At 35.6% G+C, this 18,351-nt stretch overlaps 1 protein-coding gene across 14 annotated transcripts in view; it reads left to right on the top strand.

Moving 5' to 3' along the window:
• Positions 1 to 18,351, top strand: part of CDH18 (cadherin 18) — a 557,226-nt gene that overhangs the window by 411,139 nt on the left and 127,736 nt on the right. For all 14 annotated transcript variants that reach the window (XM_054059856.1, XM_054059852.1, XM_054059848.1 and 11 more), the window contains 2 exons: positions 4,006 to 4,300; positions 11,781 to 11,900. In XM_054059856.1, the coding sequence (XP_053915831.1) occupies positions 4,006 to 4,300; positions 11,781 to 11,900 (415 nt within the window). The remainder of the gene's footprint in view (positions 1 to 4,005; positions 4,301 to 11,780; positions 11,901 to 18,351) is intronic.

The following is an 18,351-nucleotide window of genomic DNA, read 5'->3' as shown; positions in this document are numbered from 1 at the left end:
TAAGAAAAAGAAGAACTTCTTTAAGTAGCAATTAAAAAAATAATGTCACAGATCTATATGTTATACAATGATCAGATGAGGTGGAGTGTCATAGAAAATAAGACCTACTGACAGACATTTTCAGTAATGTTTTCACAGTCACAGTTAAAATCTCTGTTACAGAAATCAGAGCTGTGCTCCGATGTTTGGCATATTTCCTTTATTTCTTTTCAATGCTTCTTACTCATGGCAAAATTATGAGTCATCATGTTTAAATTTGTGGTGTGTTTGTATTTCTTTTTAAATTTAGAGTCTCGCACAACATTCCAACTTTCTGTCACAGCACAACGCCACATTTTGTGTTTATCTAAGCTATTTATTCACATTACTACACTGTGTGAGTGTCTCATCTTCTAGTGTATACATGTTTTTGCAGTACTCATTGGCAGAGGTAGTGGCATTTCATTCAAGTGAAATGTCCACATCCTTTCTAGGCATCTGAGTTGAAATGATCACCCCAGGTCACACAAGTTAGGTCTGAACTGGTGAATAGAACACGGGTTGGCTTGAGTCTGCGTTGGTTAGCAGCATCCCCATCTCTTTCAAATTAACCTGAAAGAGAAATAATTGCAGTAGTCCCAAGAGAGAGAGTCCAATAATGTCCAGCTAGCTTTTACTTCCTTGCTATCTTTTGTGTATCTGTATAGACATAGCTGCAGAAATACCATCTCCCAAACCATGTATTTGCAACCTAAGCAGTGAACCGCATTTATTCTAATTAGAAATACTTTTGTGGAATAAACCACCTGTTATGGAGATGATTTCATAGTATGCAGGGAAAAGAAACAAGTGTGCCATGCTCAGGGACATAAATGTCTCATTAATCTAGTTGGCATTGTCTTAAGCAGGGATTCCCAGAGGCTTTCTTCAGCACAAAACATATTGCAAATAAGCTTTCAAGAGAAGCCCCGATGTTTTTCTACATGGGCCAATTTGTACTGAGATGGAAGTATTAAAGAAGACAAACAGTTATTTAATCTTTACAGAAAAACTGAAATATAAACCAAGTTACAAAGGAAAGGTCTGTTATGCAGTGTAAGTGCTATGTAAAGCCCTCCTATGCGAATATTAATCTTGACATTAGAAATTAAAAGGTACGAATCAAAGCATTGTACTTCAAACAACATAAGAAATATCAGGAGGTAGGGAAGAAGGTATTCCTTTTATTTTTCCTTTGTTTTCAGTTGTTGCCTTTCAACTGCAATGTAAAACACCCAGTTGCACACTGAAGACTTTTAGTGTTTATTAATGCCCTGATATTCTTCTTCTAGTGACATTTCTGCCTGTATTTTTGAATTGCAATTTGCTAGGTAATATGATGCTTAGCAGGCATAACATGTAATTGATTGGTTGTGCAATCAGCTGGAAATCTGCAGAGTTTCTTAACTTTTATTACTTTTTAGATGTAAAAACCCTCTGACTCAAAATGTACTTGGATGTTCTTTACTGATGACAAGTAGAAGTAGTTGTTTCTTTACAACAAAAAATACCTAATGTTATTAGTTTTTTTCTAAATGTTCCAGACATTTTGAGCTATCACAGTGAATTTCTGAATGTGCCTTTCTGCAGTATGGTATTGGAACACTGTACATATTTGGGTTTTTTGAAGGAAGCTTGCTTCTCAAATTCTACAGAAGTTCTTTATTCAGTTGATTTCTTAACTGTCTATGTAACCAATTTCTTAACTGATTCAACATTTCATAATTCCAATTATGAATACAGTGATTTTTGCAGGGATCTCTATATGGTATACCTGCATGTGCTTTTACATGCATTTATGCATGCAGAGTTAAAAGGTAATAATAAGGATGGAGAGTGTTTTTTCAGTTTGGGTTAGTTTTAACTTCAGTTCCTCCATAAACTCAGCAAATTTGTCATTTTTGAGGCAAATATTGACATTTACAAATGCGAACACTTTTATTTTATCATGAAAGGAACCTGCAGCAATGGGAAACCAATTCTGATTGTTTCTGAAGAATTAGAATACCAGCAAACTAAGGCTAGAATACCAGAATGTCTATTATTCTTTTTCTTTAGGAATAAAGAACTTCAGAGACTATTTTGACTTTATGGGAAGTTTGGATACCTGTTGAGAGTATTATTCCTTTGTTAATAGGATACAGTATTATTCTGAGGATAAGAAAGATATAACCAGGATTTTGCCCATCACTATCATAAAGGAAATGTCTTGCTGTCCTATAAATGCAAAGACAAGCAAACAGGCCCTTTCTATGCTGCTTCTATTTTCAAAAAATAAATTTTAAAAAGTGCCCACAGTGATGATACAGTCTAATTTTGGTTATTCAGTTAGGTCTTCTTGTGGCTTAAATAAATATATGGTGCATTGACTGAAATTACAATCAAGTTCATATGAGCTGGCAATATTAAATTTATTAGACTCCACCTCTCACCCTCCCAACCCCCACTGAACAAGACAGAAATTATGTATGACACCATAATTTCACAGATTTAATACATGAAATGAAAAATGTCATCAAGTCCCATATGCTTATTCCTTTTACAAATAGCAAGCTAGATAATTTCAAAGGCAAGACAAAGACTTGGCAAAAAAAAAGTACAAGGAGAGAGTGAAAAAAACAGGACTGCTATATCTTATGATTTAAATCAGAAAAGAAAAAAAAAAAAAAGCTGATTTGTGCATCCAAAAGTCTTCTTGTCTGTCCATCCAACACTAAACAGTTTCTGAACTGAGAGAATAGGAAAAAGTCTGGAAACTGACACCTTGTGTTCCATTAATTTAAAGTAATATCTGGCATTCTGCTTCTGCTTTTCTCATATTCTGTATAGAAACTTAGTAATGCTACATCACATATATTGAGAGTTAGTCAGGGCAGTGGGATAAGGATAAGAGTGATAGAGTTATTAGAAACTTTCCCTTCTGACTTAATATTACAATATAACTGTATAATACCTGAGACTGTTCATTTCTGCCTTATCACTTTGTTCTAATTGTGCATCTCAATAAAAAATTCTGTTCTCAAAGTTGATTTAGAGAAAAAAAAAAAAAAACAAAACACAAAGCCTCTCAAGCTATTAAAAACATCGCTTCTCCTTCTCAGAGAACACATGGTCATTTTCAGTCTAAGCAGGCAATTCTTTAAAGTCAAGTTAGAAACACTGAGACTTAATGGGTAGCTATTTCATGTTATATTTTAACATACTGCAGTGCTGACTGACTTGTCTGGTTTTTTTTCCTTCAATAAATACAAACTTTATTCTACTCAAGGAGGGCTATAGTATACTCAATGTGTATTTTACAGCACAACATGTGTTAGGAACGAAAATACTGAATGTATCAGTCAAAGTTCACTACTTCATTATAAATAATTTAATACCAGCAAATTAGGTGACTTTCTAATAGAAAACAAACAAGTAACCAGAGAAAATGTACGTGTTTTATTGAGATGGAGAGTAATCCTGGACAGACATCTGTTGCTGTTACACTACTCAGTTTCCTTTTGCAGTAAATGCTGCTGTCCTTGGGACAACAGAAGATGGCATGGATAGTGGGATTGAACTACAGTCATTGAAGCAAACAAACCTCAGTGTAACTTTTTCAGGCTTAGTGCTTAGCGTAGAGCTACTTTCAGTGTGTGCTATAAGATAAGTACTTAAAGGACTAAAACCAAACCAAAATAAAATAAAAAACACTTCAGTTACTAGAATACTCTCGATTAGGGAAGTTTTGTAGAATGGACAAGTAATTGCAAGTATGCAAGTAATCCCAGGTTAAAAAAATGAGCTATACTGGGTGGAAATAACCTTGAACAAATTATTGATTTGACAGAAATAGCACATGAAGAATTACATTGAGAGGTAGAAATGTTAATTTATAAGTAGAATGGTGCTAATAATAATATTCTTATTTTTATATCTTATGTGCAATAACCTTTTATGAAATCTAATATGACATTTTATGTGATTTTTTGTGTATATATTCTACAGCTGCACTCCAATTCCGACAAAGGTGATGGATCGGTCAAATATATTCTCACTGGAGAAGGGGCAGGGACTATCTTTATTATTGATGATACGACTGGAGACATCCATTCAACCAAAAGCCTAGATCGAGAGCAGAAGACACACTACGTGCTTCATGCCCAAGCTATCGATAGACGGACAAACAAGCCACTTGAACCTGAATCTGAATTTATTATCAAAGTGCAGGATATCAACGACAATGCACCCAAATTTACAGATGGACCATACATTGTTACTGTGCCAGAGATGTCTGAAATGGGTAAGGAAAACTAATTGTTTTATTCAGCAATGTTTTAACAGTGAAAATGTCACATAGTGTTTGACAAAGTTATTACATATTATTGTATTGTTGATTGTACATGAAAGATATTACAGTTGAGAAGAGATGATAAGAAGACATTAATTGCAACCTTGTTCCAAGCAGCAACTTGAAACATACATATTAAGAAATTAGTACACACATGCTGACTTTAGAGGAAAGCAATTCTTATTCTTGTTTAACAGATATTCCTGTGCAAATGGTACTTTCCACACTAGAAAAAAGACATATTCATATATCCTCATTCAGCTACACACTTTATGGCATTCTCTTATGTCTACATGTAGTAGTCTATGCAATTCACAGAATTAAACAAACACAAAGGAATGGTAATTTTCTAGATTATTTTAGACTATGGTGTCATATGTTTATTTACCTTTATTAAGCTTCTTATAAAGTGAACTGACATTCAAAAAAGTTTTTCCTGTTAGAGATATAGATATTCTTTGAGGTGCCATATTATGCAATCAATTTTCTTTATCTATCGCTTCTCTTGTGTTGAATTTAGTTTGTAATTTTACTCTAATATCACAACATCAGAGCTACCTAACTAGTCTAGGATAAACAGATAGAAATATGACTTTTGTGCTAGAATTCTTTCAAGAATAAGTATCCTTTCGTATCTACCATGCAAAATCATATTGTATTAAATAGACTATCAATCAAGCTTACTAAATACCAAATTTTAAAAAGATATAAAAAAAATTCCCGTTCTCTTTCTTTTCCCCTGACTTTATTACTGCCTCTTCATTCTTTCTCTTACTGCCACTACACTGGCACATAGGAATAGTTCCTTCATTTTCTTTTTAAAATTTCCTCATCATGTTCTGAAAAATAATATGTATCATAATTTTCTTGTTCTAATACTTTTTTCTTCGTAGGTACTTGTAGTACCTTTCTCTCTTTCCAGTCTTCTCTTCTTTTCCAAGTCCTCCTACAGTGTGCTAATTCAGATTTCTCAGCTGTTAAAAACTCCAAGCCTTTTTCTCCTGTGGTCCCTCTTACACAAGAATGTATGAAGGGAGAAACCTTTCTTTTGTTTCTTCTTCTCTTATTCTTTCATAAGTCATTGTTCCCATATTACACTTCAACTTCCCTTTAATGAATTTTCTCCTTTCCACATTCTGTTTCCCTCTAACCAGGAATCGCTATCTCATCTTTCCTTGCAATTTCCATTTCTTCCTCCTCCCATATTTTATTATAATTATTTATTAACATATTCCTATTTATTCCTAATAGCCTTTTCTGGGCCAGAAGAACAATCTGTATTAATCATTCTTGTTTTGTCAGTATCTAGCGAATAAAGAGTTTCAGATTATAGATCAAATAAATTTTTAAATAAATAAAATTCCTTAAAATAATGTGCAAATTGTTCATTGTTCTCTTAAACCATAGCTTCCTGTTAAATACTGAGTTCTATGATGTCATCTTTTACTTCTGGGAGCTTTAAACATGTAGGTCTCCATTCCATCTACACAATAACGCTAGTTCATAGAACAGTACGTCTTTAATGTAAAATTCCCTGTTTAAACCATCTAAGCATACTATTGAGAATATAATTTCCAAGCAAAATTTATGGAAGTACAGAAGGGCAGTATTTCTGTGAGTAATGTCATAACACCAAGATTATTTAAGCAATACACTTAGTGGTAAGTATTACAAAGCTACGCTATTAGAGTTTCAGTAGCATCTAAGCTCTTATCTCTGTGGTCTCTCATCACGCTACAGACTGTCTTAGTGTGAAAATTTTCTTTTATTGACTGTCTCCAAAAATGCCTAACTGTCTTCCTCTTTCTTCAATTTCTTTTGTCTTTAACAGAGACTGTTTTAATCAATTGATTATTTCCTTCCTCTGTGGAAGCATTATCTGCATAGGAGGAAAGACAGTGAAAAGGAAATCAATGTTATCCTCAAAGTCAAAAGCAGCTAATATAATTAGATTTTATTGGTTAATTCCATTTATAAAACTTTTCTTTCCATAATCTCAAAATGTAGTATTCTTATATACATGTTAGTCATAATTCTGTAGTAGTCTGAATCTTAATGTTACGGTAGAGTGACATTATACAAGTTACTGTTCTCCAAAGAACAATTTGAATAGTTAGTCTGGGATGGAATTTTGGGCTATATACCAAAGTGGATTATAGTAGATCAAGGAAGTTTTAGATATAAAATAGAGCATAAATGCATCTCTTTTGTGAATTAAATGCTTTACTGTTTGTACTTGAGGTAAATCATTAATATATCTGTTCCACAAAGATTTCCTGTTGCATGAATAAAACTGAATTTTCATATCCTGCCATACAGGCAATCTAATATAGGCACATATTAAGCTTAATTTATTTTTATATTTATTAAGATCATTATTTTCTTTTTCACTGTTTGATTTGTTTCTGTTTGTTGCATACTGAAAGCATTTGATTGTCTGCAGTCTCAGGAAGACTAATTATATTGCTTCTGCATCATACGTTCTTTCTGTCAAATAGTGGAGATCCTTATACCACTTTTATTAGTTCTATAATTAGCATGTTCTTTTACATTTAGGTGTGAAGCCTATACATAAGTGAACTTCTTGTTGAAATTTTATGCATTCCTAAGGATGATTCAGTATTTTAAAAATATCTGGCACTTCTTGAGATGGTGATTTAAAGGATTTTCAATGGCAGATGGTATTTTTGATCTCCGTTAAGCTGTTTAGTTTCAGCAGCTGGCATTTTGCCCACAAGCAAAACCCTTCTTGATCTACCTGTAAAAGCTGTAGGACCTTTATGGCATTTCCTTTTAGGTCACTGACAAGAAAACATGGCTAAGTTTCATAAAATTATTTGCCATATATTAGATCACAGTGTCCACTGTGGCACAAAATTAACATATTATTTATGCTTTATGTACTCTGCCAAAAGAGCTAAAAGAAAACATCTATTCCTCACCTGCTCAACCTTCTTCCTAAAAGTTGGCTCAAGAACTGAAGTTTATATCTGAAATTATTTCTTCTGCAGTGTAAAAAAAATCAGTTTTATTGAGAGCTATAACTATGCTCTGGTTTAAAGTTTATGAAATACTCATCATTATCTAAATGTAAAAGGAAATAAAAACATTTTTCAGTCAGTAAAAGCCTTCCAGATCTGCTCATTTTCAAATAACTACAAAATGAGTGAAATACCGCATATTAAATTTTCCAGTGTTGAAGTAATGCATAAGAATAATATTCCAAATGCGTTCTTCTCAGGAAATTAATAGACACACTGGACTTCTTTGAACTCCTTTCCAGGGTATTATAATGTGAGGCAGTTGTAATTTCAGACAATTTGGAAGGCAGTATTCATAGTGTTTGTAAATATGATTTGTATGAGAAGTTATTTGTCTCCCTGTGTTTTTGATTTTTATTTTCTCATGAGGGTAGCTGACAAAAAAAAAAAAAAGTGAGGACTTGGATGAGTAATATACTGACTCAAAATGGACTCAAAGTGTTGATTTCCTGATTAAATCATTGTTTTCTAATGTAAAATGAAATTAAAACATGTTAACTTCTTAGTGTTTTAAGACAATTTTAAGTATTACTCTAGCTACAAAGATAATCTCTGCATTCATTAACCTACACCTTTTTTTCACTTCTTACAACTTTTGTTCGATATTTATCCATTTGAGATTTTAACAGTGCAGCAAGCTATGGAAAGTCATGCATACAGATTTGCATTCTCAAAGACATGTTTTACTGAACTGCTTCATTAAACATTAAAAATCTGTCTTCAGAGAGACAGATTGAAGTATTTCCTTTCAGTTTTTCTTTGATATATAACTTTACAAAATTTATTGTAAACATATTTTTAAAAAGAGAAAAACAAAAGAAAAGATTTTGAAATGAAACTCAAACTTGATTTCCCAAATGAAATTATCTTTATTTTTGATAACAGAAAAAGGCAAAGCTTCCAGAGCATGCAGACATATTTACAGCTCTGCATAGAGCATTAGCTAAGAAAACAGAATTCCCAATGTGTAATCTCTAAACTGTAGCGGGAAATCATGTGAAATTATATCTGTACTCTGAATAAGGAGAGCCTCCACTTTGAGGAAAAAAAGTAATTTTTATTGCTTAACTGGAGTGTCAAAATGCTTTCATAGCAAACTTTTGAGGAGTTCCTGACAGGCACTTTAGGTTAGCAAAGAAAGCATGGAAGGTATGCCTCTAAGTCCAGTGTCCATATCTGTTCTGAGGTCTCCAGGGAAATTAGATCATTATTTTTTGGATTAGGTTGTTTTCTTCGGAATTGCTAATATTCAGAATAGCAAGTGAGCTGTACTGTACACTTTTCCATTTAATCCTTCATTACATACAGATCAACAGGAAAAACTGAGCTGCATCTGATTAGTGCAAATATATTTGGAATCATAATTTGCATGTCATGTTGATAAGCTGAATGATGCTAACTTTGAATGGAGTAATTGGAAGGTAAAGGTAACCCCTTTACCTTTTTTCTCACAAGGCATTCTATCCTGCCGCTTTCACAAGCTGCCTTTTCCCTGTGCTCGGCGAATCAGACAAGAGTTAGGCAAAAGGCTAATATGAGTATATCTTAAAAGATACTGAGCTTGCTTGTGTAATACATTGAAAAATTTAAGCATTAGATGAGCTGCTTTGCGCTGAATGAGAGGTGAGTCAGGGGTTTGAGTTAAAACCAGTTATTCTAACTGTTCTTTTAGGTGGAAAGAGAACACTTTTCCACCATTAAATACCAAATTACTGTTATCAGGTATTTCTTAGGAAAGAGATCCGGATGTATTAGAAAACAACTGCGGTGGATTTTAAGGTATACTAGCATTCCATTCATGCTTTTATTCATGACCTGTAAGCTGCTTACGTGAGGTGAAGGCTTTCACTCACCCTGTTTCTTTGTACCATGTCTATAAGCAAGACAAGTGCTTGGATTCCATACTCTACAGTTTAAAATAAGAATTCTCTGTCTAACTGGTTGAGTTCTCATTTGCATCTTTTCCCAGTGTTCTAGAAAATCAAGGTAAGTTTTGGAATGTATGAACAGATATTAACTATTTCAGAAGAAGAAAATACAAGTACCACCAAGATCTCAAGGTCTTGTAACTCTTCAGAGACTTTCTTCTCTCCTCTCCTTATTTTGAAAAGTAGATTATAGAATCCAAGTGCTTGTATTGCTCTTTGATGTTGGACAAAAAAAAACAAAAAAAAAAAAACAACCTGTTTTCCTGGAAGTACTCTATGTAGAAAACACTGGTAGGTGTCTGACTACAACTATTGGATGGGAATGTTTTGGTTGTGTGCAATTAAAAAAATAAAATCATTTTGCATCAGTAAGCTATTAATCTTTAATTCCACCAGATTCCAGCATAAAATAATGAAGCCGTGAATAAAGGTAAAGCAACAAATTAGTATGGTCAGGCCTTAACACTAGAATATGACAAGGTTAATTAGAAGTCAGAAAGGTCACAGATTTTCCACCTAAAGTTAGAAATTATTGCCAAAGTGGCTACAGAAAGATATCATTACAGTATTTAGGTAAGTTATAGATTAGAGGGGAAAACACATTTCCTGTCATTTGAAGTGACCTGACGTGATTTGCAGGAATTCTTATTCTATGTTTAGATAGCAAACCAATATTACTGAATAGGTTCCTAGAACTTTGTAGGAAAATTACACTAACTTTAATTTGTATTTGTTTACCTTGCCACATAAACCCAAGTACAGTAATACAGTCAGTTTTACCAGTAACTCCTAAATAGCTATGAAAAGACTACTGGCTTGAGCTTGATTTTAATAAAATATTTAACTTCAAATTCATCAAGGTATCCTTATATCTGCTGTGTGACTATAATTATCTATTATCTATGAGACCGTATGCACTTGAGCTATTCAGAAACCAGAAAACGCTGTATTTACATATGCAGACACCTTTGCTGTACCTTTTACTAAATCTCCAGTATAGATGCAAAAAGAAACTTCTTGTGTCTATGTTATCGTGCACAAATGAACAGCTTCTCAAACAGTGAAGAAAGCATATCTGTGAAGACTTATGTGCTTGCTTTGCTGTACTCAAAGTGAGCTCCATGATTTTAGGTGTTTCTGTTCTCAGTGTACCCTGAGGGTGTTCACATTAACAGGCGATCCTGTACAATGGGAACTAATCTATGAAGTTAAAAAGCTGGCACTGATGCTCCAATATCTGAGCAACATGCTTTTGCAAACTAGCTCTTGTCTGATCTCTGTGCCTAAATGTCCGCTAGCAGCCAGAGTAAATCAGATGTGCTTCTAAAGCAGGTCTTCTGGTTTAGTTTCATCTGAAGGAATCTAGTAAACATGCTCTGAAACTATTCCATGAGATAAAGCTAAGGACGACAAGTGGAGGAGATCAAGGGATTCAATTTGAAAGCATATTTCCCCTCACAACTAAGATGTGAAATTGAACACCCCAGAGTGGAGGTGATGCCTCAGTGCTTAATTTAACTGAGAAACTACTTTCAGATGCAGAATTACATAAGTGCAGCCTGTTCTGTTATTATTGTTCCTGTACTTTAATACTGGGCCAAGGGAGTCTGTAGAAACCGGTGCCTGTAGGAGTTATAAACAAGTGGGATGAAGACTGAACCTTTATTGAGTTGCCAGACTTTCATTTACTGATTTCTTATATGATGTCTTGGGCAATGGTAGCAAAAAAGATGTATCATGAAATGTCTTGAAAAATACAGTAAAATCACCTGTCTCTAGTCTATCTCTGCAGTAGTTATGTGTGCTATTTTCTACAGTGTTACTCAGAAGTTATCCCACTTAGTGACATGCTAGAAACTGTGATTTTATTTTTTCTACTGGTATTTATTAAAAATGTGCAAAGATTTATCTTTTTAACGACTTATCTTTCTATTTTGGATCCATCATTGGAAATCCAACATGGTTCTAGTAGTTATTTCATTTTCAGATCTCTGATGCCTTACAACAGGTAGATATTTTGATTGCCTGTTCTTTTATTGATTTGGGGGCAGTTGTGCAAATTATTTTAAGTATGCATTCAACATTAATTTGTATTGTGGATGAAGATAATCCCGATGTCCATGAATATAAGTAATTCAGAAGTCTAAGCAGTATCCTAGTTTAGCACCTGTATTTGTGAACATGTTTAAATACGCAAGCTATGTAGTTACTATTTATTCTTATATATGTAATTGTTACACAGCCATATAGAGAAAAAAAGGTAAAAAGTTTTTTTTTTAAATGAGTATAAGCAGTTTTTCTTAAAAATATGATAGCATAATAACATATAGACAAAATGTTATTAGTCTCTCAATTGTAGAATATGAGGACTGCAAAGATTTAAAAAATGTATCCAAGAATATTTGTATTTGACAGAAAGTTATTTTTGTTCTTCAGTTAACTTATAGTTTCCTGTATATACAGGTACATCAGTTCTACAGGTGACAGCCACAGATGCAGATGACCCTACATATGGAAATAGTGCCAGAGTAGTGTACAGCATTCTTCAGGGACAGCCATATTTCTCTGTTGACCCTAAAACAGGTGAGTGTTTCATATTTCTACCAGTGTGATTTGGCTAATACGTTGTAGTTCACTAACTCCGGTAGATGAAATCCCATCTACAAAATGCAGGTGGGTGGGATTATTTTTTAATTCCTATTATATCCTGCTTCTTGCTTTAAAACTGTGAAATTTAGGAATTACTATGTTTTGCTGAGTACTACTGTGTATGGAATTAATTCTGCATCATGCCATGATGTGAGCCATTCAGCGAAAATGGAATGGCACTTTTTCACCTGTTTAAGCCTCTATTTAGGGAGTGATTTAAGCATGACTAATATATTATGACTTTATATGCTTTGTTTTACCTGAAAGATAGGCTTGGGAGGACTATTAAATATGTGCTTCAACACATATATAATAAAAATTAATATTGTTCTCATATTTATAAAATTGCGGTATTGCCATTTCACTGGAAATTTATTCTATGATTCAAGAAGTAGAATGAGCTGAAATATTTATGCTTAAACTATGCATCACACTGTTCTTTTTCCATAAAGTGCAAGTTACGTACAATGAATCAAAATCAGTGTCTTTAAAGAGAGAAGAAATCTCTTTTTGAGGTCGGGTTGTAACAAGTTTGGGATTTTCTGAAAAGCATTGTCTCAAATATTAATAAGTTGATATATTCCTAATGCACATTATTAGTTTTTAGTAATGATGAAATATAATTTAAGAAAGTATTTTTTTATCTGACATTTGTAACTGTTTTAACCTATCTATATCAATGTTGAGGGGAAAGAATGAAATATAGTGATCCCTACATCTAAATGCAGGGAAGGATAATGATTTTTAAAATGAAGTAAGTATAGGGTAAAAATCAATTGCTATTTTTTTATATTTAAGTGTCTTTCCTTGTGCATGTTAATCTCTTGAAACTTGGAGGTATATGCTTGTTTCATTACAAAAGAAGTGTGCGTTTGTCATCTCATCTAGCTTTGAGGTTAGATCTGCTTTGAGTAGGAAGCTGGGTGTGATGACCCCCAGGAGTTTCTCTCAACCTGAATTATTTTATATATCTGTCAGTTCACGTTAGAAAGTCTTAAGAGTACAAAGCCTGACAGGATCATGCTGGAAGACTATATAATGTGCTGGAGGGCAAGCTTGATGTAGACCTGTTCATGCATACCGTGTTTCAGGGACAACTGCTGGCACTCATCTCACCCAGCCATCTGTGAGAACAGTCTGGCAGAGTAGTGGCTGGCACAGGCTAAAACCACTCTGGGGTACAGGTTAGCAACCAAGAGGTAAGGAAAATCAGTGGTACAGTGCTCAGGCTCTCTCTGTGTTTGTTTTACTTAGATATACAACTCAACTACATTTCTACTTCTGTTTTGGCACTCTGAGGCAATGGCTTATAATTTTATATTTTTTTATAATGTTGTGGAACTTGTAGTCTGGGGCTGCTGTTTAGTTAGTGAAGAATCATAATGGATGTTCTCGTATCAGGTCTGTATCACAAAAGAAAATAATATTGTTTGCAAGTTACAAAGAAAGCAGATGGGAATGCATTTTCATTCCCCAAGCCTTAGGCTTTGACAGGCTTTTAATAACACTTTATGAACTTAAACTTTTTAATATGCATATAAAATATCGAGATGATTCTAGTACCTTAGTCTATTAAAATGGCAAAATAATAAATAATTTATGAGGTAAGTAGATAGTGAAATAGAGAAAAAAATGGAGAGGACTTTTTTATTTGATAAGTTGTCTTTTTATAATTGCAGAATAGCAATTAATTTAGTTTAGCATGATACAGTGGAACTAGAATATTGGAAATGGTGTGTAAGTCTTGAAGAATAGAGTGTTTCTATGACATTTCACTTTGAATTTCTGATTTTTAAGACTCATTTTCTAAGATCATCACTCTTCTGAATTTGCAAGCATTTCTGTGACCTATTTTTCCTAAGGTTTCCATTGTTCACTTCCATAGTAATTACATTTTAGCTGCAAGTTTTCTGAATTTACACTGACATGCTCAAACTTCCTTTGCATGAAAGAAGGGCCGAAAGAAGGGCCAAAAGAAAGAAAAAGTTCCCAAAATTTATGACTGAATGTAATGTTTGTGAAGCCTAAGGATCTTTTTACAGCTATCAGTAAAGCTTCTTTGAGCTATCATATGCAGACATCTAGCTGTTCATAGCTCTAGTGTGAATACTAATCTCAAAAAGTCCATCTTCTAGCTTCATACTGCCTAAACTTGGTTTTAAACAATTTAATATCTAAAGACTTTAAAGTTATGGATTTTTAGGAGACTAGCTTAGAATAATTTAAATAGGATTTTAGAACGTAAACATCTAAAATATCATAGACTCATGGAATCATTTGGTTGTAAAAGACCTTTGAGATCATTGAGTCCAACTCTACCCGTACACTACTAAACAATAACCCTGAGCTTCTCATCCACCTGTCTTTTAAACACCTCCAGAGAGGGTGACTCAACCACTTCTCTGGGCAGCCAGTTCCAGTGCCTGATAACCTTTTCAGTGTAGAATTTTTCCTTATATCTAATCTGAACCTTGCCTGGTACAATTTGAGGCCATTTCCTCTTGCCCGTCACTTGTTACTTGGGAGAAGAGACCAACACCCACTTCTCTACAACCTCCTTTTAGGTAGCTGTAGGCAGTGATAAGGTCTCCCTTCAGCCTCCTTTTCCCTAAGCTAAACAGCCCCAGTTTCCCCAGCTGCCTCTCATAAAGCTTGTTCTCCAGCCCCTTCACCAGCTTCACTGCCCTTCTCTGGGCACACTCCAGCATCTCAATGACCTTCTTGTAGTCGGGGGCCCAAAACTGAACACAGTATTTGAGGTCCAGCCTCACCAATGCTGAGTACAGAGGCACGATCACTCCCCTGATCCTGCTAGCCACACTGTTGGCCTTCTTGTCCACCTGGGCACACTGTTGGCACATGTTCAGCCAGCTTTCAACCAACACCCTTGGGTCCTTCTTGTCAGGCAGCTTTCCAGCCACTCTTCCCTAAGCCTGCAGCATTGCAATGTAATAGTGGGTTAGCAATAAATTACAAACTTTGAAGTAAAAAAAACCTGTGTTCTTGGCAGAAGAAAATCTTCCTTAGCTTGTCTGATGGAAGCCTCATCTCTAGACACCCAAAGTGGGGCAGAGGTATAGTGATGGGTGAGTAACGCCCCTGCCTTAATTAAAGACTCAAGCCTGTGCTTCTCCCATGGCTGTCCCAGGAAAACCTCAACCCCATAGGTTGGGGCTGAAACCCATCATGAGGAGTCAACAGGAGATGCTGCCCTCATTACTCTTCAGACTGAGGGAGCTACTGGCTGCAGGGGCATGGGACACATTATGATATGCAGGGAAGAGCTTACAATACTGTGCTAGAATTATTGTTGGATGTTTAGAGGAAAGACCATAGTCAGGGAAAGATAGGGACTGAGATGGATTAGGGAGGAAAAAGGAAAGAAAAATAGAGGCATTAGGAGCTAAAAGGTGCCAGTCAGGTTTAAACAGCGTCTTGCTCAGCACCACTGTCTGGTCATGCACAATCTGTCCTGTATCTTCTTGTGCTCCATTTCCTACTATTTTCCTGAGTAAAGAGGCTCAGTGTCTGTATGCAGGTGTGCGTGGAGGTTTAAGTGACAGAAACTGGAGCTGAACCATGGGTCAGATGGGCCTGTATGTCTGTTGTGCCATCAAACAGAAAATGCGGAGTGTGTGTGTATTGCATATGCACCATATATATATGTCAGTGTGGGATCACTCACTGCTGAGTCTTAGGCTGGAGTAGTCAGTGAGTTGGATGAGCAGCTTGGCCAAATGTCTGATCCAGATACTGGAGAGATCAGAAGGTTCACAAGTCAACTGTTGGAGAGGCCAAGAGATTGGGACCAGTCTGGAGTGACTGTATGGTCTGTGGGCTGACTGAGAGGTCTATTTTCATCTGTCTGTGAAAGAAGGGAGACTAGGGAGCCAGGATGTAGCTCCTGAATAGCCTGGATGCTGAAGCCATCTGCTGGGGCCTCATAATATATATGTGAGGGTGTCTCTGGGCACTGGGGGTCCAGGGTGTCCAGGGTCAGGTACTGGATGTGCTCATTGTGTGAGGGCTGTTACTGGGGGATCTATAGTGTGCTAGGGGGAGTAGGGATGTGTGAGTGTGTCAGAGATAAAAAGGGATCTGTATCTGCAGCTCAAGGGGAGCTGCAGGCCTCAAACCTGTATGTCCAGGTGCCAGCAAGTGTGAAGACTGGGAATCCAGGTACCAGCTACTAGATAGACTGAGTCTAGAGCAAGTAACAGGAGGAATCCATGTTGAGTTCCTGCGTACATTTCCAACTATAAATTGCCCTTCCTACTGGAGAAGGCTGAGGCTGTTTGTACCATTTGTGTTTGTGTGCTAAGTTTTTCTATCTGTGTTTCAACCTCTGTATGTGTGTGTTGCATCCACGTGTGTGTTTCTTGGGAACACACACTTGGCCTTACTACTGCTTCTAAATCATAGATTAAAAACAGGGAGCCGCAGCAACCTCATCTCCATCAGGCTACCAGATTTGGCAACTCCCAAAAATCTTTAATTTTTCAGTTGATTGGCTCTAGGGCCCGTGTTTTGTTTCAGATGTTCTTTGTTTCCTCTGGGAAGGAAGAATTTCAAGCTCTGTATGTGTGTAGAAATTTGCTGCAACTATGATGTTATGGCTGTGAATGGCAGAACTACTGTCTGTGCATAACATAAAGTGTAAGATTTTCAAAATCTGTTTAATTTGAATGGCTTTCTAGGAAGTCACTTTTATTTCTGTTTATTAGTACTTTTAGTAATTAGCTATGGAATGCAATAGTAATAGCTATATAGTATTTCAATACGCTTTCCCTTTCTTTCTCCTTCCCTGTAGTAATGCCTTTTTTAAATGCCCAAATATACACGAAAACTCTTTGAGTTTGAGTTACTTTGTAATGCCCCACCTTTACCAAACCATGAAGTCTTATGATCCATTGTTTTGCGGAAACAAACTCTATAATCCAAAATGAGTTATAAAGCAGATATGTTTATTTCCAGTGCTGGGGTTCAAGGGGGTTCTCCTCCTAGCTTGCACACCGTATAGCTTAACAAGCAGCTACTTATAGTATAAAGACATGCATAGGTATAAGTGCCTACTACATATTCATAACCTATCCCCGCTTCATATTATAATTAAATCTGGAAAGTTTGCTCCAGTGTTGCACCTACGTAGTGCCTCCTGATGGTCGTTGGCCGGGGTCTTAGGGATGAAGTAGGAAGTCTTCCTTGGGATGAATATATTTCTTTTTGAACTTTGCGCAGACTCAGTCTCCTCTGGCTGTTTTCAAACTCCTGAACCAAATGCAGCCAGCTTTCTGCATTCCAATGCCTACTTATAAGTAAACTGCTGCTAGCTGGCTCCTTCATTATCAACTTCCAAGGTCTTCAAGGCGAACAACACCAAGCTCTAACAAACGCTCCCAGCCCCCCTTGTCTGCTTTTGCACATCACCATGAACATACCAGAAGCTCATTTTTTCCAAAGGAAACCTCAAATTAGACTGTATGCTTTTTCTAGAAGCTAGGCAGCCTACTTGTAGTTGCTACATGCTTCAGGAATGAAAGTGAAACCCATAGTCCAATTCTACTGCCTACAATAGTAAACCCATATCTGGAGGATCTGAAGCTACACACAGGTCTTCACTGAGGTATCAGTCTTTTTGGAACAGAACATGTAGAGTGAATTAATTGGTGGGACATTTGTCCTTTCAGATCACCTGTTCTGGTTGTAGATGTGATGAAATAAGAGATAAATCCTTCATTCATTGCAGTTTTGATTTGAAATGTAGACACTAGGGGGGTGGGAGAGAAACACACTTATCATTGAACTGGATGACTGAAAAAAAATTAGATATTTGTATTTATCTGTATTTGTAGTGATCTGCTGTTACAGTAGTAATATTACAAACTCTTAAACATGTTTCAGCTTGTTTAGTGTTTTTTACTTGAAGATATTAAATAGTAAAGAAAGATGTATGTCTATTTATGAAAGAATGTCACTGCTAATTAGTGCAGACTAATTAAGAAGTGTGAGAAGAGTGTCGTCTTCCTTCTGCTTTCTGTCTTCACAATAATGTGAACAATGGCTTCAAGCATCCCTATAAGAAATGACCTATTCACTAATTATCTAGTGGTTCCTGACTGAGAACACAATACAAATAATAAACTTGGTCAGTGGCTGAATAGATGCTTCCAAATATAAAGAGGTGCCTCATAAACACCAAGTGAGTACCCACTGCAGTTCGAGACTTTTGTCCTTATCTGTAATTATTGTTCTTATGCTTTTCTAGAAGTTCTTGGCCACAGTTCATTGGAATGGCAGATTTTGTGTCATTATACGTAGAGTGAAATTTTGAAATTGCATGTGTATTGCTCTACAAAATAAGAAAAAATATTGTTTATCAAGTTAT

The sequence above is a fragment of the Cuculus canorus genome, chromosome 2, assembly GCF_017976375.1.
Source record: "Cuculus canorus isolate bCucCan1 chromosome 2, bCucCan1.pri, whole genome shotgun sequence".
Taxonomy (NCBI): domain Eukaryota; kingdom Metazoa; phylum Chordata; class Aves; order Cuculiformes; family Cuculidae; genus Cuculus; species Cuculus canorus.
Note: the sequence above shows the minus strand (reverse complement) of the source record. Positions and strands in the feature narration are given on the sequence as shown.